General features: G+C 38.5%; 2 protein-coding genes across 3 annotated transcripts; one reads left to right on the top strand and one right to left on the bottom strand.

Annotated features, from left to right (window-relative positions):
* Positions 1-8269: 8269 nt before the first annotated feature.
* On the top strand, positions 8270-12607 carry LOC119731528 (probable isoprenylcysteine alpha-carbonyl methylesterase ICMEL2). The gene is made up of 6 exons (XM_038204702.1): positions 8270-8681; positions 9338-9635; positions 9868-10101; positions 10747-10923; positions 11247-11482; positions 11577-12607. The coding sequence occupies exons 2-6, from the start codon at positions 9354-9356 to the stop codon at positions 11815-11817; spliced, it is 1170 nt and encodes a 389-aa protein (XP_038060630.1). The 5' UTR covers positions 8270-8681; positions 9338-9353; the 3' UTR covers positions 11818-12607.
* A 432-nt stretch (positions 12608-13039) lies between these two features.
* Positions 13040-22114, bottom strand: LOC119732424 (poly(ADP-ribose) glycohydrolase-like). Of its 2 annotated transcripts, none has more exons than XM_038205929.1 (17): positions 22064-22114; positions 21372-21534; positions 21159-21276; positions 20469-20939; positions 19980-20142; positions 19687-19806; positions 19480-19563; positions 18845-19012; positions 18170-18330; positions 17620-17717; positions 17078-17214; positions 16354-16501; positions 15356-15434; positions 15123-15231; positions 14861-14966; positions 14368-14496; positions 13040-13567 (listed from the first exon to the last, which is right to left on the bottom strand). In XM_038205929.1, the coding sequence occupies exons 2-17, from the start codon at positions 21475-21477 to the stop codon at positions 13350-13352; spliced, it is 2415 nt and encodes an 804-aa protein (XP_038061857.1). In that variant the 5' UTR covers positions 21478-21534; positions 22064-22114; the 3' UTR covers positions 13040-13349. The 2 variants fall into 2 exon arrangements, with proteins under 2 accessions (XP_038061857.1, XP_038061858.1); XM_038205930.1 differs by lacking the exon at positions 22064-22114 and adding an exon at positions 21745-21764.
* Positions 22115-22591: the final 477 nt, after the last annotated feature.

Below are 22591 nucleotides of genomic sequence, written 5' to 3'. Positions count from 1 at the left end.
GCGGTTTTAACGATACAGAAAAAACAGATATTTGTATGACAATCCAAGAAATTTATTACAGCAGATATCTGGTGTGATAATGTCATCTATAACTTATCCAAAGTTAACTGTTATGTCAAAATTTTGAAAACCACATATCAGTTTGTTACATTTTAAAACAAATTGTTTTCAAAAAGAAATCACCAAATTATAAACATGCATTACAGAAGCAAGTCAATTAACAAGAATTTCATTAAATTGACAACAAGCCACAAATTGACACCTGTGACAGAAAGCGTACAGAAATAAAATGATATCACTGCCTTGCGTCATCATAAAAGCAGCAGCAGCACAATAATAAACCACAATGTAAACAAACCTTGCCAGTTGGCCTTTAGACTGAACTGACAAGCAGTGAATATTTGCTGTTATCATTACTAAAAATCTGGCCTATTGTGTGTTATTTGTTAAGTGGTATTGTTATATTGTTTTATTGTTATATTGACTGTAACAATTGCAGACGCTTTATTAGGCATGTGGGCGCACGCATTGACAAACTCAGACTGGAACTAGATTTATATTTTGAGTCTTCATATAAATGCTAAAATATATAATGGTCTTTAATGCTTATGTCTCAGTAAATTAAACTTGGCATTAAAGCTTTTTTCTAATTTAATTTTTTAAAAATATACGAAGAACTTTACCTTAATCTAATGACCTAAATGCTTGATTTGTTTTCACAACCCTTTGTTTTCACAGCATTGATTTTTTTTAAAAGAAACTCAACAGGTTTATAACTTTATTTTTATTTAACTTTTCATTTTGCCAGGGTAGCCCATCAATTTTCAAAGAAGTGTTCTTCCTGGGGCCCCGGACTGTAACAACTGATATAGAAATTCCATCTTATACACAATGACTTTGATTGCTGAAAATATCTTTGTTTTGTTTTTACATTTTTGCTCTGCATATTTACTCGTTACCAATGATCTTACAAGCGTTTTCCCTTGCATTTTGGTCCATGTTACTGAGTTCAACTGCTCCTTTAAAGCAGTCTGTTCCAGACAGTAATTAGTGCGAGGAAGCAAACTTGCCTATTAAAATCTATTGTTCCTTCCTGAGTGCCTGTTATTTTGACCATGGAATTTAAACGAGCAGTATATAGACACATGTTTTGTTTTCTTTAGATTATCCAGCAGTAAACCCAAAATTTCAATGATTGACACTTTTTGACTGGGTTAACCTTAACCACAGATATCATTACAGAAGCAATTAAAGCAGCTTAAATGTATGCAAAAGATTTTCTGGAAACATTGTCCTAAATTTGAGATGGCAGGTTCACATAAATGGTTAGGCCTTGTGCATTATGGTGAAGTGTAAAGAGTAGGGCCTAATGGTTTTGTTTCACTAGGACAAGCATGAAACGTTTTGTACATTCATTGCTAATAAGCTAAAATAACAAAGAATAGCCGCAAGACACCTGCAATGTTTAAAGGGAATATACAACATTTGCAAACATCGAAAAATAAAACTACCAAGTTTTTGCGAAATACCTTAATAGGATGTTGGTAAATGACAGTCTAAAGCATCCTGTAAAATTATGGCACCTGGTATACTGTCATTTTCAAGAAAAGTGGTATTTTTGTATCAATTTCCAACGCTGATCGGCCGATCAGCGTTGGAAACAACTGGCTTTTTTTTCAAATACTGGCCCCAATTGACCATTGCACTTGTTTGCAATCGATTACAAACCTATGAACGGGTACGAGCCAGCTAGACTGGTTCCCTGACCTTACAATTCCCCAATGTATGTAAACTGCTCTGTTTCTTCTTATATGGAGGCAGGGGACCAGACTACAGGAAAATGATCGTTTTTCTTGGTTTTTATAGCATTTTCAGCAAAAAGTCAGTGTAACTATATTTGCTTTATATTTCCAACCCCCCAATTCCATCCATTTCTGAAAATTACAGCAAAAGCAAATGATGTATATTCCCTTTAAGGTCTATTTGCCAAGCATGGCGCAAAAAGGTTTCGCTAAGCAAAAAGAGGCCAACAGACCTGATCTCTCTGAGTCCTGATTGCATCTTGACACCATCCTTTAGGCACTTTGGACTGAACAGGGTGTAGTTAAGTCTAGATACATAAAAGTCAGTTGCCCAATCCATCACCATTGTGTGTCCTGGTATGCACTGATAAAGGAGCATCACAATACTCCAGGCTTAGGGGGATTTCAGCAGAGATTATCTGGATTTACACTACTTTTCAAGGAGGAATCGGGACTTTAATGTGTAGCACCAGAAGAACTTATTAGCACCTAGCGCATGTGAAAAAGTTCAACAGAAATGCGATTGACCTTAGGCTGACAAAGTTTGTACAGACTGTTTTCTGAAAAAAAATGAAACAAAAGTGAGCAAAAAAGAAATGAGATACAAATGTGTAGATGTAGCTTCACTTTACATGTTCCGTTACTTCTCATTACATTTTATGTGGTATTGACACCAGACACACAATTTTTACATGGTGAGGGCTAAACTAGACTGGTCTGCTTAACAGCGAGCAATTTTCCACAATTCGCATTGGAAAATGAGCTACAATTTTAACTTTTTGCTCTAAAGAATTAAGGAGAATACTTAACAAACATGTGCTTTTGCTTTACAAAATATAAAAACTCAGCATAGCATTGAATTCTGTACTACATTCACATATCCTGTACACACCACACAAAGCATGTTGATGTGGAATTTTGCACAATGGATACTTGACAATATATTGGATTGTTCTTTCCATCACAAAGGTTCAAGGTTTACACATCAGCACTCTTTCCATTTGGAAAGTCACAGCCCCACACAATGGCGATATTATCTACAAACTTTTTTTTCCAAATTTACATAACGCTGTTCAAATAAATCTGCAAAATAGTCAGTTCTTTGCCTTAAGCCATCCCCAGTCCACACTGTTTTCATTAATCCAAGCCTTCAATAAAAGTCAACTGGCGTGGAACAGGCGGAATTTACTTAAATGGAATGGCTACGTGTGCGAAACAAAACAGTCCATTTTTCCCACGAAGGTCTTCCTGAACGGTAACAAAAGCGATATTGCGGTGTGATGAAATGCTCCAGTGAACTGTGGAGGTTCTCTTGCTGAAGTCTCTGCTGCTTCCAGTGCACAATGACTGCACAGTTTGTTGTCCCTAAAAGTTCCAGCAGTCATTATGTGATCAAATTTGCATACTTTTCAACTTAAGAAATGGATAAAAGGAATTGTGTGGTTGCAAATTCCAGAACTGTGATAATGGGTATACATAAGCTACATTCTACTGCATCTATTGAGGACAATTTTCAAGAGAAGCAGTAGCACTGGTTAGGAAATTCCGCTTCAGTGAAGTGGGCAGGAGTTAATTTACAACTTTTATTTTTGTTATCTCCTTTTCTTATAAAAGATTTGGCCTTTCATCACCTGGCTCTTCAAATGTGCTTTCCTTTTATCAATATCCAAATAACTTGCTAAATGATCTCATCAAAAAAGTGAATAAAATCTTGAAAAATACATATGTAATTGTACATTATTCCACAGTCCTACTAGCCATAAAAAATTGCAATTTGCCATACAAAATTTCACATGAGTTTTTTTTTTACAAATTACATGATCAGCCTCTCAGAATAATGGCTTCACAACAAAGTTCTATTGTGTTCTCTCGTCCAAATGTGTTTATAACAAAAATATTAAAAGGTTCTCGTAATCAGGTCAGTATAGTTGAAAACATGAATGAAAAATAGACAAACTGCTCAGACATATCTATGTGAAAAGTTATGCAACATACCGGTACCTTGCAGTCTTAGCTGTCCCAACACAGAAGTTTTCATCATTTTTGTTATACGCTGTCTCAAGTTGGAGTTTTGTTCCCGGCAATGTGCAACACCTTGTGAAGGTATGCTGGAAGGCTATTCCGTTATCAGCATGTTCAACATATCTGACAGAGCTCAAGTTCAACAGGTATCTGTTTTCCCAGACCATGGGAATGAAGGACAGGGGTCAGCTAAGGTCAGAACACCTGTAGAGGCAGCCTTCTCATAACAGTGTCCATAATTGCCTAACACCAGGTATATCATGCTCTATTTAACCCCCTAGGCAGACTTATACAATACACAGCAAATGTAATATGTTAGTGCACAATATGTTTACTGCATTATTTCCAGACTCCTATTAAAACTTGTAGCCGTTTGACTTTTATTTCATGCCGTAGTACTCACTTTGACATTTACAAAATGACGTTCTTTTCAAATTAGTCCCCTCTCTTTTTGAACTGATGGAGAATATTTTAACGAAAATTTAAATTATGATCTTCCAGAAAAAAAGGTTTAACTGAAGACTCTGGTCTGAAAATCTCAGAAAAAATAAATGCACTTTGAGTGCAATGGCCTATTTTAATTCATTTTAAGAATAAATTTCTTCAAAGCAAACAACTTGCTTGTGTCTAAAATCAATTGATTGCTTCTTAATAATGATATTTCAGGAGAGGAAACTTGGATTAACAAACAAAGAAATTAATGAAACCATTCTTAACATCAACATCTCTTGACGTAATCTTTAATTGCAGAGGTTGAGGGGAAACACCAAGAACTGCTTCACTCACCCTGTGACTTAAGATCATGTCATTTTTTTAAGGAACGTACACTTGCACGGCAAAAAGATACAGAGTGAGGTTCTATATGTAGCTGAGCCGTTTACTATTCTGATCCAATGTTGACATACACCTAATGTAGTTTCAGATTTAGTTTTGAATGGTTAACATAATACAGGTATGTTTGTATACATTTCCTCTCAATCCACCGATTGAACAAGTAGAGTAATATGTTTTGATACATTCACTCATGACACACTTCCACTTTCCGTCATGTTGCAGCAGGAATTATGAAAGTTAGGGATAAACACCTTAAGGCCAAAAAAAAAAAGTCTCCGGTTTCTGGTATGGAGCTTGCCCCAAAAGTGGTGCGGCGACGCGGCTTTTTTTTTTTTTTACCTGGTTTTTTTTTTTTTTTGGGCTTCAAATGTCGGCTGATGACTGCAAATGGTGCCCGACTAAACTTAGTGCAAATATATGGGAGTCCAGAGAGGCCACATAAAGCTTATTCTCGATCATAACCCCATCTAAAAACACGTTAAAATTGTGCAGCAGCAGAATTCCAGTCAAACCAGTGAGTTTGGCGGTTTTGAGACATCATCTTGTATTGAAAAAAAACATTTTTATTTTGCCGACGCGCATGGCTACGGCGACGCGCGCGCATACCAGAAACCGGAGACTTTTTTTTTTGGCCTAATGCCAAAACACAGCATTACCAAAAATAGTTTGCTCAATGAATTTATGACGATCAAAGGTAATGATTTTAATAGCTCACACTGGCACAGTCAACAAAACAAAGTGCTTTCTAGGGGGTAAATCAGACAATGCAAAGTGCACATGGTTTTCTTGGTGTTGATTCAATCATGCTGGGTTTTTCCATTTTATTTTAACATGGAATTTCGAACCTCCATTAACAATATCATCTGGACTTAAATACAGCCATTTTTATTTGAAGTGTTATCTGTTAAAAATGATTCTATTTTTATACTAGGGAGAATAATTATAACCCCTTGCTATGGCAACGAAATATGTCCCTATTTTTCGTTCTTTTTTTCTTTCTTTCATTTTTACTATTTGACGTCATCAACATTGATAACATCTGGTTGGTAGCTGTTACTGACTGTTGGTAGAATTCATTTCAGGGAACCTGTGGAATTAATCAAGAGGTATTAATCAAACAACAGCTGGGTCTGCCTGTGAAATTCTCAGCAAATTGGTCTTTTATGTAATTTGGATGTATAACTTCTCAAATTAAAGGGAATATACATCATTTGCTTTTGCTGTAATTTTCAGATATGGATGGAATTGGGGGGTTGGAAATATAAAGCAAATATAGTTACACTGACTTTTTGGAGGTTTTGGGTTCGAAAATGCTATAAAAACCAAGAAAAACGATCATTTTCCTGTAGTCTGGTTCCCTGACTCCATATAAGAAGAAACAGAGCAGTTAACATACATTGGGGAATTGTAAGGTCAGGGAACCAGTCTAGCTGGCTCGTACCCGTTCATGGGTTTGTAATCGAATGTAAACAAGTGCAATGGTCAATTGGGGCCAGTATTTGAAAAAAAGCCAGTTGTTTCCAACGCTGATCGGCCGATCAGCGTTGGAAATTGATACAAAAATACCACTTTTCTTGAAAATGACAGTATACCAGGTGTCATAATTTTACAGGATGCTTTAGACTGTCATTTACCAACATCCTATTAAGGTATTTCGCAAAAACCTGGTAGTTTTATTTTTCGATGTTTGCAAATGTTGTATATTCCCTTTAAATTAATGGTATAGCGGTAGCCACAGGTGACTTTTCTCTGTGCCAATACATGTAGTCTAGCAGACCTATAAAGGCTTATCTTTTAAAACTCATTTTCACCAACTATGAAAAACCAATTTTTATGAAAGCTTAGAACTTACACATGTAAGAAATGATAACATCTACTACGAAAAGAATATTTTGAATGAATTGATAAAATACAAGTGTCTCCGTTTCAAATTTACTTAACATGTAAGAACAACATCAGAATATGATGGGGTAAAAAGGAATTTCCAAAGTACCTTAGTTGAGTCAGTAGGATTAAATTGAAGGGCTCATAACAAATTAAAGTGCACCACAGTGCAAGGAAAAAAAGGAGCAATTTAGACACATGCATGATTAAAGACTAATTCATAAATACCTCAGACAGTTTAGCCATTCCTATTGGTCGAGAGCCCGTCACGTGGCCGGTATTAAACGGATGATAAAGACATGGCTAGCTGGTCTTAAACACTTTTCCAGTGTCACAATAAAATGTGGACTCCTAAAAATCCAGTGCCTCTTATCGTTTCATTGGTTGAACGTTCACAATCCTCACGTAGGCATGCGCAACACCACCAGGGAGTTAGAATTTTATAGTTCTAAATTCAAAACGCAACGCGCCAGGTGCGTTCTGCGCGACATCGCGTAGAACATGATACGCGCGCGTCAATCTCCATAAAAGGGTTGTTTTCATCTTACTCGCCAGCTGAACACTCCATTATTTTGCAGGAGGGATGTTTCAAAAAGCATAAAGTGAATTTGTTGAACAAAATCGGGATGTTTTGAACGAATTATATGATTTTTTTTTACCGAAAAGGTATTTATGAATGGGAATAAATATGTACTCCGTCGGTATTTATCACTCTGTTTAATACCACTTAGAGTCTGGGTGCTGATAATTACCCGAGCCGGAGGCGAGGGTAATTATCAGCACCCAGACTCTAAGTGGTATTAAACAGAGTGATAAAAACCTCTGGAGCACACATTTATTCCCTTATTAAAGACAACCGTGGTTCATAGCAGGTCAAGGGAAACAGAATGGAACAAACAATATCCGGCCGCGTCTTAACTTTGCCATTATGGTTGGCTTTAAAAAAAAAAAAAAATGAATGCAGAGAACAACGGTGGTATGGGTCGTGGAATGAAGCCCTGACCTTGTTTTGAAAAACCTTTCATGAGAAACATGTGCAGTGTGTTCTACCATGGTTCTACTTCTGTTGACATACAAATCTTTTGTTTTCACAGCCTTGTGCAACGCACAGAATCAAAATACGTGTATACACTATACCACATGTTGTTCCCAACAGCCAATTACTTAATTACTTACAACTATTTAATTACTAGATTTAATAATCAGAATTTTTTTAATTAATGGAAATTGATACAAACAGCAAATTGTTGAAGTTATTAAGAAATTGTCTGAAAACGAGGTGCAAAAATATACCCTCTCAATTTATTTATAATTTTATTTAAAAAAATGTAAATCTATCTAAAATTGTTAAAAATGAAGTGTCTAACACTAACTAATCAGACATTTAGGTTTCAAAAAACTATTTCCACAATTCTTCAAAATATATTTAAATGTAAGGTGGGCCTACCTCAAAAACAAAATCTTCACACAGCCTTTGGGCAAAACAATCTTAAGGAAATGCTAGTCAAGTTGAATGAAAGCAAGATTAAAACTTTAAAAATAAATGGAAAAGGAGCCTATTAAAAATTCAGGACTTAGTTTTACAGAAGCCAGTGGCCGTATTATTACTGCGGTTGACACCGCTAAAACCTTTTCACAAACAACACTTAACGGGCCACCGTTTTATTGATTGACATCGGTCCGTCTGTTGTGTGATTAACACGCAATGAAAATCAACACACAAAACGACGGCGCAGCAGCGCATGCATGGCACATTTCGACCAAACACTACTTCAAACATTTCAGGTTAACTGAACGAAAACGACGTAACACCACTTACCTATCTCCCCAGTCGACATAACAACTAGTATTCTATCAAATTTTGGCCCGTTGAACTTCACATGGTGATTCAAAAAAGATGAAATAATCCGAATTTCATGGCATACCCGCGGCGGCTACTGAACCAGACGACAACGTCAGCTGTGAGTGTTTATAGACTGGCACCTGCTTGCCTGACATCTTTATGTCCAAGTGCGCGTTTGTGTTTTGGGAGCCAGACTACATAATTAGCCGGTAAATAAAATTATATAGGCGGGCTAAACGTCGTTGCCTTCATCGGATCAGGTGATTTAATCCGAAGTATCACTGTCCAGTTGCTCAGTAAGTTTAGGCAAATAACTGTGGGTTGGTTTCTGGTCATCTGCAGTCAGTGTAACCTTGTTTGGCTGGTTTATCAAGCCGCGCTGGTTTATCAGCGTCAAACATTTCGGTTTCTACATCACTAGTGACAGTCAGTGAGATTCGCACTGCACCGAATGACGCGGCTAGTCATGGCCATGGACGGTTCAATGCACTGTGCAGTTCAGTCCAAGCGCATGGAGGTAGAATTCTACCTCCATGGTCCAAGGCACATTTTAAAGTAGCTTTGAGATATCATAGATGGCAGTCATAAAATAATGTAGTACTCTATATTTACTCTTTAAATAATCGAAATTATTTAAACAGTAATAATTTAATTATACTTTATACTATAGTGAGTGTGAGCTAAAATAAAAAGATAACTGGAAGTCTGTGGAATACAATGTTTTTTTATTTTACATTGTCATTATAATGTTGATGACTTAAGTTTGTTGAGCCAAGAGTAAAAATAATTGCTTGAGTGATTTGGAGTCATTAAGGGAATCTAAAGTAATAATTTACACTCAGAGTTTGTTAAACTTCTGAAAATGTATTTAAAAAAATATGAATAATTTTACACAAAAGTATTCTTCAAAATGTAATCACATTTTGAAGAATACTTTTGTGTGAATATCCTGGCAAACGTCTTCAGACATGAGACCGCATCCTGGTGGCTTAGACAAACTCGGCCGATATGTTATCCGAGCCTCCCTGCTCGGTCTGGGAGTACCATACTGCCTCGTCATAGCTCTGTACTGCGTAGTGGGCTGGCCCAATACTAGCCAACCAGGGGAGGGCAAATACCAACGGGCACTGCACCCCACCAGGGTCTTGAACCTGAACTATGTATTCATGCAGCAAGTTGGAATGGTGCGCTTCCTCCCCCTGTACTACCGCATCAGGAAGTTTTACAGTGACGCGGAATCAGTTGAAACGGTGAAGTTTTGATCCTGAGGACTTTTAATTATGTTTTATACATCTAAAGATTAAATTAAATTTGTAATTTGTAATTCTTTTGGCCATCATCTTGTATGGTATTTGGCATTTGTTTTGCGAATTTCATAAAAGAAATAAAGAAAATTGTAAACTTAATTTTCTTTCCTATAAAGCCTCTCAGATTTTTATTGGAACAAAAACTCTTTAATTTATTATACCTCTTTGAAAACAGGACGTCCCTTTTGGAAGAAATGGAAACACTCTCGACGTTTGGTGGCCAACGGACACGGATAGTTCTGTCAATGACAAGGACCCTTCCCAACAACGTCGCAAACCGATCCTTGTGTACGTGTACGGAGGTGCATGGATGGCTGGTGATAAAAACCTGTATGGATTGCTTGCTCAGTCTCTGGCCGACAAACTTGGGGCCATTGTGTGCGTACCTAACTACAGTATATACCCAAAGGTACTGCACATGTGAACAAGTTTTTGAGAAAAAAAAATTTGTCATTTTATTTTTTATTATTATTATTTTTTTGTTTTGCAAACTGCTGATTTTGTTCATAGCCCCCAGTGAAAACAGTTTTCTGATAACTGACTGTTCTTCTCTTCTTGTACAAAAAGTACAATAAAATGTTTGGTCAATCAAATGAAGGGACAGTTCAATTTATTTAAGTTATTGATAATTTTTTATCAATCCACCTATCTATCACTTAATTCATCAATCAAATATCAATCTGTTAACATTGAAACATATTTTCTCATTTGACAAATACACACTTGTGAGACACTTTGTTTTTTTAATATTTAAAAATATTATTTTTTTTTTCAATGTTAACTCGAAACTTTTGTTTTTATCTTTTTTTATCAAAACTTTTGTTTAATAAAAAACTTTTGTTTAATAAAAAAAAAAAATGAGTCTTCCACTTGTGGTCACTCACATAGCAACTGATGAAATTTTTTTCATTATGCAGTGAAGCAACAAGAAGCCTGTATGTTAAAAACTCATGAATACCAAAACAACAGAAATTGTCAAACACAGCAGTCTTTTTGTTGTTGATGACCAAAGTAAAGAAATAACCTTTCTTTATGATTTCTTGTTTTCCTACAGGGTATTGTGACCGATATGTTAAATGACTTGGTGGACACCATGGCCTGGATCAAGACATCAGAGTTGATCACATCGCTTGGGGGTGATCCAGAACAGATTGTCATGTGTGGACACTCTGCCGGTGGTCATCTCTCTGCCTTGGTGACTTTGAATTTGGCTCAGAGAAGTGCGACAGAGGTAAAGTGGAAGTCGTTCCCCTTTCTCCCCCCCCCCCCTTCCCCCCAGCGTCGTAATCAAGTTTCGCATAAGTCCTCATAACTCTATCACCAGTCCTCCAGTCCCAAGTTAAATCACAAGCTATTCACATGAACTATGAAAAAGGTTGTTTTTTTTATTATTTATCTGCTGTTACTTGAGGCCAGACTATTGATTTACTTGTGACCAGAATTGTAATGTACTCGTTTGATCTGTCAAAAGTATTTCTACAAGAAGACTGTGTCGAGACCACCAAGACACACTGATAAATCAAGTTGAATTTTCTTCCTTCAATGTCTTTTCAGGCAATCAATTCCAAGGCCAATGAATCTGCTTTGGAAGCATCAAGTGTTCTGTCTTCCATCCGTGGTGTTATCGCCATCAGTGGTGTCTTTGACATCAGGGATCACTACGGGTTCGAATCCTGGCGCGGCGTGGAAGATTTATCCGGCATGTGGAGGGTCATGGAAGGCCGGGACAATTTTGACAAGTACTCACCGACGTTGGTGCTTAAGGACCTGGACACGCAGCAGATTGCAAAGTGAGTTTGTTAGTGTCTAGAATACTGTACTTTCATCGGTTTAAGGGTTAAGCTTTTATAACTTGAAATTCATCTATTTGGTCACCCGTTCTAGGCTGCCACCGTTTGTCCTCGTCCATGGCACTGAGGATGGCACTGTCCCCCTATCTGCCTCGGAGAAGTTTGCTGCTGCTTTGTCTCACCATGGAGTCTCCGTTGCCATGGCGATCATACAGGGAGGAGGCCACGCCCCCTTGGTGCTGGACATGATGGAGGAGGGACGACATTACCATAAGGAGATGACGACAATCGTTGTGGAGCATGCTCAACGGTTGTTTCAAGGTGGTGAAAGTTAACGGTTGTTGACTCAGGTTGGGAAGGTTATGGATTGTAGACTTATAAAGAATGATATTATGCAATTTGTGTTAATCTCGGTTTTTTGCTTCAACTAAAACAGTGTCTTGGCGTGGGGTTTTACATATTACTGATCCCTTATTTGACCTAGTGCAGGTAATCGGATTTGTTTTATTTACCACGATTTCCGAAAATATTTTGTGAAAACAAAAACTTTCACTCAACTGAAATGCAGTCAAACTGAATTCGAAATTCAATGTATTTTCTTATTTTTGGCACTAGTCTAGTTGAAATACTTTTGTTCTACTGAAATTATTTAAGATTGCAAGCTCTTCGTGCTAGTATATTTTCAACCTAAAACAAAAAATGTTTGGGTCCTTTGCAATAAATGGTACAAAATTTTGTGAATTATAATTTCAATCTTTTATTAAGATCTTCAATTTTGGCAATTTTCCCGAAGCACTAATACAATATAAAATATTGCATTTAAATAAATCAAATTTACAGATATTTCATAAATTATATCGGTATCAAATAGTCATTTTCATGACAAGTGAAGGGTAAAGGCTCATAACACTGCCAAAGATGCAAGAAATAATTTACACTTTAACATAATTAGCTTGACAAGTTCTTGCCTCAATCACATCAATTTAAAAAAATGTTTGCATCTTAATAAAAATTGTGTCTAATTTTATAACAGTCTTTATATATATCTGATTGGGCATGTATAAAGTGCGTGGGAGAACGTTTGAAATAAAAGTTTTCAGCAATAAATTGTACTCTCTGCCATCACATTGGCCGAATATTTTCTTTCATAACAAAATGGGTCTTGTGTGTCTTTACACTACCAACCTAAAGATGTACATGTGTGTCCGGCTCCACACAAAAAAGGTATTAAGTCGCACTGTACATTATTGTGTAATGGTCCGTTAAACATTGAGAGGGTTAAATTTTTGTCAAAATGTGACTTTATTTTTTTGTCATGAATGACATCTTTAATACCTACAGTTTCAGATTTCTTCCACATAAATGTTGATTTTGATGAACAAAGTTGGAAAAAAACAAGCATTTTGTGTGCATCATTCTGTTGTTCTACAACAAAGCTAACTATTTCAAAGCCTGTTTTCTCAGTCGTGTAATTTGAACTCCAAGGAAGTTTTATATATGTCATATCTCCAGAACGGGAGGGGCTATGGAGCTCTATTATTTACCAAGCTAACGTTGTGGGCTTTCCAACCATGTATAAAACTCAATTTCACTTTTTGTGACATAATAGCCTTTTTTGTGGAGCCGGTCATGTGTATTTTGATGGGTTTTCTCTTGTGACTCGACGCAGCAAGTTAGTAAAAGTGAAAAACTGGTTCAGTAATGCGAGTCCGGGTTGTCGGCAAGATCTCCAGATGAAAACTTCCAAAGATCTGCACTGCAGTTTGGCTCTCACGTCCAACACTCGCCATCTCTCACATTGCTATGAAAACTAGGCTTTAAATATAGCTTATTGCAAATATACATTATTATCGGCCCTATAGCCAATCTATGGAGTATCTACCTTGTAGTCGGGACTCAGGCTAGCGTCATCATCATCTGCCTCCCTCCCCGTAAGCCCCGCCCCCTCCTCCTCTTCCTCATCTGTCGATGACTCGAAGTCATTGTACACCTGGTAGATGTAAGTGTAGAGGTTGGTGAAGCTTTTCTTGGCTTTGCGTTGGAGGACTTCTTCACGGTAGCGCTGTAGGACCAGCCACAAATCACCTGTCAAACAAAGTTAACAACATTAATAAATCAAATTAGGTTTTGCCCTTCACCGACGTTTTTTAAACACTGTATACTCAGTGTGTTACCTCCCGAGTGAAAGTTGGAAAAAATCACTCGGGTGGGACTCGAACCCACGACCTCCTGCTTTCTAGTACAGATGTCTTACCACTCGACCACCGAGCTAACGGAATCAGTTGGCCGGTTCGAATCTGATGTAAATAGCAGCTGGCCAACTGATCCCGTTAGCTCGGTGGTCGAGTGGTAAGACATCTGTACTAGAAAGCAGGAGGTCGTGGGTTCGAGTCCCACCCGAGTGATTTTTTTTTCTCCAACTTTCACTCGGGAGGTAACACACTGAGTATACAGTGTTTAAAAAAAAACGTCGGTGAAGGGCAAAACCTAATTTGATTTATATCACCCCGACGCAAAAAAAAAAAAAAAATTCCATCTTATAACATTAATAATTTCATCCAACTAAGGATGTGACTTCCTGTTCCATATCTGTTTAATTACAGATCTGTATATTTAAATGAAATGGGAGCAAAACAACATCCAGCCTTTTGCACATCATAAACAATCATTATAATTTTAAATAAAGCATGTTGCAAAAATATGTATGAGTGATCATAGAAATATCTAGTTCATTCTGTAAAAATGATTCAGGAATCTCAAATTAAATGGTCGGTCAAGTTTTCATTAAAAAGATAGTGTTTACATGATTTACAACACTTTTCATTTTTGAAATCATTTAGTTATTAAACTGATTTTTTTTGTTTTGCCTTTGTTCAAGTACTCACCAACACTGACTCCTTGTGATACTAGGAATTCATTCATCTTGTGCAGCTCGTAGCAGAGCCGCTGGTCTCCAAAGGTGAAATAGGCCAGATCTCGTTGACACTCCGCCGCTACCATCATCTGCAACAGACCTAAAACCAACATAAACAAAAAGGTTTATTTGTTTGTTTATGTTTACCGAACATGGTATGGTTTCCCAATCATGCAACTTGGAGACCATACACCGAGTGCCTGAAGTCCAGGTGCAATGAATCTGGTGAGAATTTACCACAGTAAGCCACAAAATCATGACTGCTGTGTACCCACGCACGGTATCTCGAAGACGCGTAGATTTCAAACTCCGTCTTTTTGCTCTCAGATTTACGTTCAATGGAACATTTGTCAACATCACAGTTTCTATCCGCGTGTGCCCCCATTACAATCACAATTACAGTTCATGTGATGAACGAGAATAATTTAAGAAGTGAGGACAAATACCGTTTACTCGAGACCAACCTTTCAATCTTGCATCGCCGCCGAATGCCCCACAACCCCAGTTTCCCGTGGCAACAGCCGGAAGATTTACAGCTGGTGTACCGTCACCATAGAAACCGCAAAACGCCTGAGCATAGAGATCAGAAATCCAATTCAAAACAAAAAACAGCTGTGTACATGTAATTCAACGTCTTGACAAATATACCTGCAGCTAAGCTAACTCTGCGAGAAAGATTTTTAAAAATGATTGATGAAATTTTTTTAATGAAGGAGACAAGTTTACCTTGTTAAGTTCTCTCTTGAGGGATTGCGGTTTGAATTGATCTTCTAAGCGTCTGAAGACAAGCGCATCAATGGCCAGTATTTCAGTTTCTTTACGTCCCCACGCATCCCTGTGAAAAGAAATTAAAATACAAGACTGACATAATTGCTTTCAAAAGAGAGAAGTGCCATGGCAACAGAGGTAGAAATTTAAAACCAGCTCATGCAGAGGGTCCATCATATCAAAATATTTACCTTGGGATCACGTCTTTATAATCACCGTTCCAGCGGAATGTACTTGCGTAGCCTGTGTAGTCACTAAACCTCTCCGCACCTGCATAATCAGGATATCAAATCAATAAAATATCAAATATGTAAGAATAGAACAAATCATGAATGTCAAAAGAAAAGAGATGATACATGTACCTTCCTGTTGTTTGACCTGAAATCTGAACGTGATATTTTTTTAATTGGTTAAAGTTGAACAAAGAAATTGACTGGAGCGGGGTTTGAACCTGCAACCTCCAGTGCTCTTCCAACTGAGCTATCCAGCCCTATGTAGGGGGTTCCCCATTTTGTCAATATCTTTGTTCAAGGGGCGCTTGTCAGAGGCCATAAACCTGTAAAGGGCCTATGCCATGTAGCCAGGAACCAAGCCCAAACTCAGGATGCTAGCAACAGGCATGCAACTGGGAATTTAGAAAAAACAAGGAAATTCCAAAACACACAAAGACTTTGTACAGTGTTTTTCAGTTTGTAATGACATTCATGAGAAGCAAAAAAGAGGAAATCAGCGGATCCAAGGAAAAGTTGCACGCCTGTAGCAACATTAGCAATCCTGCAAGCGAACCTGGCAAATAACAAACGGGGATCAGAATGCCTCCTGAACTTGTACAAACCCTTGGTGCGAATGTCCCCTCCCCCAACACTCCCTTAGCCCTAACCCCCTAGTAGTTCCTCAGGACTACCCTGCTAAATCCAACAGAGTCCAACCAGAGTTTCCTGCTCAATCAACTGTGCCTTATTTGCAGTTGTCTGCTGAATCCAACATAGTCCAACTTGGCATTATCATGCGGTTCAGTTGCCTGCTGAATCCAATATTTTGCATTAGGAATGTACACAAGGGGTTTACTGCTCAATCCAACAGGCTCCATCGGGTATATGATATAAATGGATCCTGTTGGATTCAGCAGGGTTAGGGTTAGTAACTGCTGAAGGGTTTCTTGTGCATGGAGTACATAACAATGACCCACCTTTCATCAGGAGGCATTCATTAGCATCTAGTACTTCAGTGAAGAGTCTGGATACAATCAGCTCTGGGCAGATCATGAACCTGATCTCCTCCTGCACCAGACCGTGGCCCAAGACCCCACCGCCGATGTACATGTTGGCAAAGTCCAACTGCAGGACAAACAGAGAGACAAGAATTCAAGCAATTATTTCTTGTCAAACTTGGTTTTTCCGACAAGCCTGAGCTATTATGCACATCGCGCATTCAGGATGTAGCAACTTCTGCCTTGCTGGAACATTCACCAATGACAGCAGTTTATTTTGCTCATGACTATTCATACAGTATAATAGACATTATCCAAATTGATCTAGCTAATGGCTAATAGCACGTTCCCAGTACCTAACTTCTGAACTGCAAAGGTAGCAATCACAGGTTAGATTGTTAGTGGTACCATACTAAAATCTTCACAGCAGACAAAATACACTGTTAAGAGAGTCCGATGATTACAAGCATTCTGTGGGAGTTTTCTTACTTTGTCAGAAAACGCAAAACAAAATGTGCCAAACACACGTACAAGCAAGCGTACCAGATTCTAATTTTACTAACAAATGACATAGGTAAATCTAAAAATGCTCATTCATTTTACAATTAAATTAAAAAAACAATTACCTTCCATTTTATGGGCACCGAACCCTTTCCCTGGTAGGCAAAATTTCTTTAAAAACGGTTTTGATTTTTTTCTTCACCTGTAACATTCCTTCTCCCTGATCTTCAATGGTGCCATACACGTTGCCATGGAATTTGGTGAGTGTCTTGTTACTCTTGTCCCAACTTGGCAGAGCAGTGACCGCTCTCCTAGTGAAAGACACGGTACCTGATGGGGCTTTGAACAGAAGAGGAAATAAAAAAGGACTTGAAATTTACACAATGCAGAGTACATTAATGATGAGACTCTATACTAATACTCAAAACAAACGACTTCAGGTGTAACTTTACGTCAAAGAAATTTTTTGGTATATTGAGTTTTGCCTTTACATAGTTCTAAAGTAATGTATTACTCAGTACAGTCCAAGAACGATTTATAAGCTAACTTCAAAAGAATTTCAAAAAGCTGGATTTGTATTAAATGTTTGGATGCGCAAAAAACTTCAGTAGACGAGAGCTGTGAAATTTGCATAGCTTGTCTGCAATCAACGGTAATGGTTTATAACTTAGAAGCCTTTTGCGACCTATCCTTTTGGTAAGTCAATTTATTGGGATTTATTCTTGGTCAGTTGGATCTGCATACCTTTCAACGCCACCCTTCGGAAGTAGTTGATGATGCATCGCATCTTCTCTGCCTTTCTGACGTTGGTACTGGACTTCTTGGTTGATCCTTCAAACAACCTGGAATTTTGGAAACAAAAAGTGGGGAAGGTCAGTTAATAAAATATGTGCAAGAAAGAACTCAAGATGGCTAGTTGCAACCCTAACTCCCTAGGGGGTGTGAAATATTGTATTAAATTGGAGGATTCAGGACTGTAAATGCTTCTGTAAAAATTTCTATTCACAGTGTGTGCCCATAAGATAAACCGAAGCGGATACCTAAATACACCGATCCAAAAAGCCCTGCCAGGAATTTTGACCAATTGCAGCCATGATAAATTAATGTCTGATACGAGTCAACAAACGTCTGACGTGCGTGCATACGCACATGATGCGTACAGCTCAAACATGCAGTGTGGCTTAGGAGAGGCGCATGTGTTGCTGCCCCGCCAGTGCGCAGTGAGTAGAGCCAAATGGATCGGTTTATTCCCAATTCAGACATCCCCACCACTTCCACCAGATAATGTATTCACCTGTTGAAGTTGATGTCCGGGAAGCGCGAGTATTCCGATTTCTTCTGTTGAGCATTCCGGCGCGGGAAGGTACAGAAGAAGGCATTGGCTAGCAGGCAGGCAATCTGGAGTTGGGTCAGGGTGATGGTGTGCGACTCTTGCCTCCTCAAAAGAGGAATGGCCTAGAAAAAAAGAAATATTCCAAATGTTCAGATATTTTCTAATCTAAACGGAAATGACAGCTTTTAGCATTTCAACTTTGTAGTTCCAACTGTTTAACAATTAAATTTTACTGTTCCTCTACAAATACAAATGTCCAACGTCTTCATCTATAAGGCTCTAATCTGCACTTTGCCTCTAGTTACACAACACAGAAAAACATCTTGTCTTGTCAAAAAGTAAGCCCAACCCTCCAAGCTCCTTCCAAATTAACCAGGTTTTTGAGAATTTTGCAGGATTGAGTGAAGTGCAACTCAACAACCATTACTTTAAATGCCTCTTGAAAGTCAATAGTCAAAAAAAGATGCCGTCGGTCTCCTGCATGGAAGAGCATTTTTGAGGATACAGGAGGGTTACCAGCATAATTTGCATAATTCCCTTCAAAAACTGTAAGAATATTTTACTTCAATTGTGAAGGAAAATATGACTTTTTTTATTCTTCCTTCATATTTTGTCCAAAGCTTTGTTATACCTTACCTGAGTGCAAACCTTGGGCAGCATTAAGGCCATCTGAACCATCTTGGGGAGGAGCTGATCAAAGAAGTGTCTGGACTCCTTGCGATCGATCTCCTCCGTGAAGAAATGATGCAAGCCGGCAAAGTTCCACTTGCTGCAGTAGCGGGCGTTGTAGGTCAGGATGGCTTCCTGGGAGGATGAAAGGGGATTAGGAAAGCAACACAGAATTGGGAAGATTAAGAACATATTATGGGGTTTAAGAAGGGATTAAGATTGATTTAAGAGATAAAGAAGAGATTAGGGTATGAAGATGGTGTTAGGGAATTTTTATTTCCTTTATCATTCTCGTAAAAACACAAGACACAAAATATGGAAATGACAGAGGATGAAAGACAGGATTGATGAAGAAGGGATTAAACAGATTAAGGGATTAAGAAGAGATAACCTCATTGAGAATAGGTAAGGGGGTTTGCTTTTTTTGTTTTTTAAGTACCATTCATACAAAACTTAAGATATCACATTTTTTAAATATATATTAAAAGGATTAAGATGAGATAAGATAAGGAAGGGATTAGGCAAGAAATAGATGTTGGATGTTAGAAGATTTGGCAGAATTTTTGAATTTGTTAACTGGAATCTTTTAAAAAAAAACTTACTTCCAAATCCCAGGAATTCTTGATAGGATTCTGAAGCGTTGATTCAATCAGCTCCCATCTGCTCTGAACCTTCTTCTGTCCGTTCTGTCAAAAGCAGAAATGTGGGTAAACAATTTTTAAATTTGCCTGAAAATTATCAGTAAGGATGACACATTCACATGTATAATGACAGAGCAAAAAAAAGGTTTTATTAAAAAAAATACTCACTTTGTCATCAACTGGGTAGAGATTTTCCTCGGAGCATGGCATGCGGACATGGTTTGCATCCCATGTGTCACGGTATGCGTCTGGATAAGGACGAGGCGGGGTGCCAGACCTTACATGGGGCTGCAGAATGATAAAAAATTAATAGGTGCACAAAAAAGCCTACTGGGCATCCAACAGACGCACAGACAGTCTTCCGGCTAAAATTTTGGTCTCAAAATCATCTGATACTGAAAATTTGGTATGTGTAATGGCCCCCTCCCCTCCCCGCCTTCCCCTCCCCTGGGTATCCTTACCCTGAAGAGAACAGTATGCTCATGGCTGGGCTGGAGTTGAGGCAGCGGTCGACAGCAAGCAGGGGCTCGATTCAACTCTGACGGATCCACTCCTCGCCACTCGATCCTAGTGACGTCCTTGTTGATCGTAACCTCATCGTCCTGTGAGGACTGAGGCTCCGAACTGAAAATAGGAAAAGAGGTTATTTATATCATCAGTGCAATCTGGTCTCTACCTTCGCAGGTACCCATTTATGCTCATGGGTGGAGAGAGGCAAATGTGATAAAGCGTCTTGCCCAAGAACACAAGCAACGAGTCCCCCTTCATGGTTTGGACACACATACCATTGCACATGAGTCGAAACACTGTAACCATTGGACCACAGCGCTCAACAGAGGGCACTAGTATAGCTTTCTAGGATGGTTAAAGACCTCAAACTAGAACATAAGATGTGCTTAGGATGTATACTGTGCTTCTCTGAAGTTTCCAGACACTCAGAAAATACTCACTCAGAAAACAACGGCAATGATGCATCGTACTCCTGCGTCGGTGAGACGTCTCCCATAGCAACTGCTTCCTCATCCTCTGCATCGCCCAACGCATCAGCTGCAAGATTTGTCCTGCGAGAAGATGAGGTTTCAGGATCGTCTCGTTTACTGGACGTTGATGGGGACGACTCCCCAATCCTGCTTCGAGTTCTGTTGGATGGGTATGAGCGACTCGTGCTCGTGGATGCTTCTCCAGATACATCCCCGTCCTCTTCAAGGTATGCAAATACAGACTCAACGTCCCTGCTGCCGTTTCCTGCGGTCTTCATGTCCCTACTGCTGTTTCCTGCTGCACTTGTTGATGGTTTATTGGTTGCATCCTTGCTGGCTGTGTTCTTCAAGGATTTGTCTGTTGATGTGATGGTTGGGACTTCACCTTCAGGTGATGATGGGTTGTCATGGGGAGGAGTGGAATATGGAGACTGAGATTCCCTGAAAATTCAAGAAGAAAATATGTTATGAGCCAAAAAGTGAAACTTCTCAGTTTTTGTTTTGTTGCCATCTTTTTCAAATCTGATATATTTTCTTACTCTTTTTGCAAATTTCCAAAAGGCAGAGCATATTCATCAGGTAAACAAAAATGTCCAAGGTAACATTCATGATCATAGCCAACTCTGTCAGTTAATGTTCACAGTTCCTGAGCCAACTTACCTCCTTCTCTCGGCAGCTTCGGCCACTTTCTCTCGTCTCTTTCTCTGTTCTATCGATTCTCCTGGAGGATGGGTGCTCATGCTGCCTCTTTCTATGTCCTCCAAGATAGATGCTTCAACTGACATTTAAGAAAATTAACTTGAGTGATTAACACATTCAGTCTCATCATACTTGTTGTTGAAGACGTGAACATTGTCTGTTTGTTTTTCGTACCTTGTTCCTGTATACTCTTCTGGCGTTTGACACCAAAACTGAAGCAATCCTCCAGACTAGTCTGCCTCAATCGCTTCTTGCACGATGGCTCTTCAGGTTTCTCCATGAGATGATGTCTTGAAGGAGACTATTTTATTAGTAGTAATGCTTAGATGTATAACATCTGCATAAAAAAAGACCGCAAAAGCATCATGAGGGCTACACTGGAAAAAAAAGTCGCAACCTGACGCCACTTCAGCGGTTGTCATGGATGTGTATAAAGTCTATGGAGGCGAGAATTTTTTTAAGCAGACCTATTTCGTAACAAAATTGGAAATGTTTCTCAATCTCAGTCCCAGATACATGTCTTATCATCATTTTTGCAATGACTGACCTTCATTGAGATGACATATGAGGAAAAAAGTGGCGTCAGGTTGCAACCTTTTGTCCAAGAGCTGAATTTGTTTTCTCCAAAACAAGAATTTGTGAAACTGAGTGAAACTGAAGTGATTTGAGAACAATGTTCCGTTGTTCGCTAAGATTATAAATAATATCGTTATACGCAGCGTTTGAACACATTTTAAATCGGTTAATTGAAAATGAGCCCGAGTACTAATGGTATTTAAACTTGCCTGATGCACAAAAGATCGACCAGCAAGTACACAATCTTGATAAAAAATAATAAAGGAGCAGATAATGTTATGAATACGCACCGAGTTTTGTTTGGCTTTCGCGATGTTCATGTGTGCATAGTGTTAAAGGTCAAATGAAGCTTCACGGATGAACAAAGTACCCCCTCAACGGTGACTAAGGACGGTCCGCTCTTTATCTTCCCATCCCATCATCATGCACCTCGTTTTTCGTTTTGCTTTATTTGTGAAAAAAAAAAGGAAATGGGTTTGTTTCTGCATGTTTCTTGGTGTTCAAAAAGGAAAACGACTTTTGTTTCTCCTTTTTCTTTTTGCTTTTTGCTGTCCAAAAAGGAAATTTGAGTTTTGTTTCTCTTCTTGCTTCTTCATCTCCAAACAGGAAAATGAGCCTAAATGTTTGCATCGCTTAAATTGTTCCCTTTTTTTTGCTGTCCGAAAAGAAAAATAAGTTTTGTTTCTATTTTTGGTTTTTGCTGTTTTCCTTTTCTCTTCATGTCGCGTAGAAGTACCGTTAGTTTGCATGTTGTACAGCTGGATGTAGAGGGCGTACTTCTCGTGACAAGCGGAGGGCGGTGTATGAGTGATATCCGT

This window comes from Patiria miniata, unplaced genomic scaffold (genome assembly GCF_015706575.1).
Source record: "Patiria miniata isolate m_02_andy unplaced genomic scaffold, ASM1570657v1 HiC_scaffold_24, whole genome shotgun sequence".
NCBI classification, from domain to species: domain Eukaryota; kingdom Metazoa; phylum Echinodermata; class Asteroidea; order Valvatida; family Asterinidae; genus Patiria; species Patiria miniata.
This window is presented reverse-complemented; position numbering and strand designations above follow the sequence as displayed.

Bases quoted from the DNA above. Each gene is read 5' to 3' on its own strand.
- LOC119731528 (XM_038204702.1), top strand. From the start codon at position 9,354: ATGAGACCGCATCCTGGTGGCTTAGACAAACTCGGCCGATATGTTATC. The intron at 9,636-9,867 runs GTGAAGTTTTGA...CTTTGAAAACAG, and splicing joins ACGCGGAATCAGTTGAAACG to GACGTCCCTTTTGGAAGAAA. The intron at 10,924-11,246 runs GTAAAGTGGAAG...ATGTCTTTTCAG, and splicing joins CTCAGAGAAGTGCGACAGAG to GCAATCAATTCCAAGGCCAA.
- LOC119732424 (XM_038205929.1), bottom strand. From the start codon at position 21,477: ATGGAGAAACCTGAAGAGCCATCGTGCAAGAAGCGATTGAGGCAGACT. The intron at 21,277-21,371 runs GTACGAAAAACA...CTTAAATGTCAG, and splicing joins GAAGAGTATACAGGAACAAG to TTGAAGCATCTATCTTGGAG. The intron at 15,435-16,353 runs GTGGGTCATTGT...CTGATTATGCAG, and splicing joins TGAATGCCTCCTGATGAAAG to GTGCGGAGAGGTTTAGTGAC.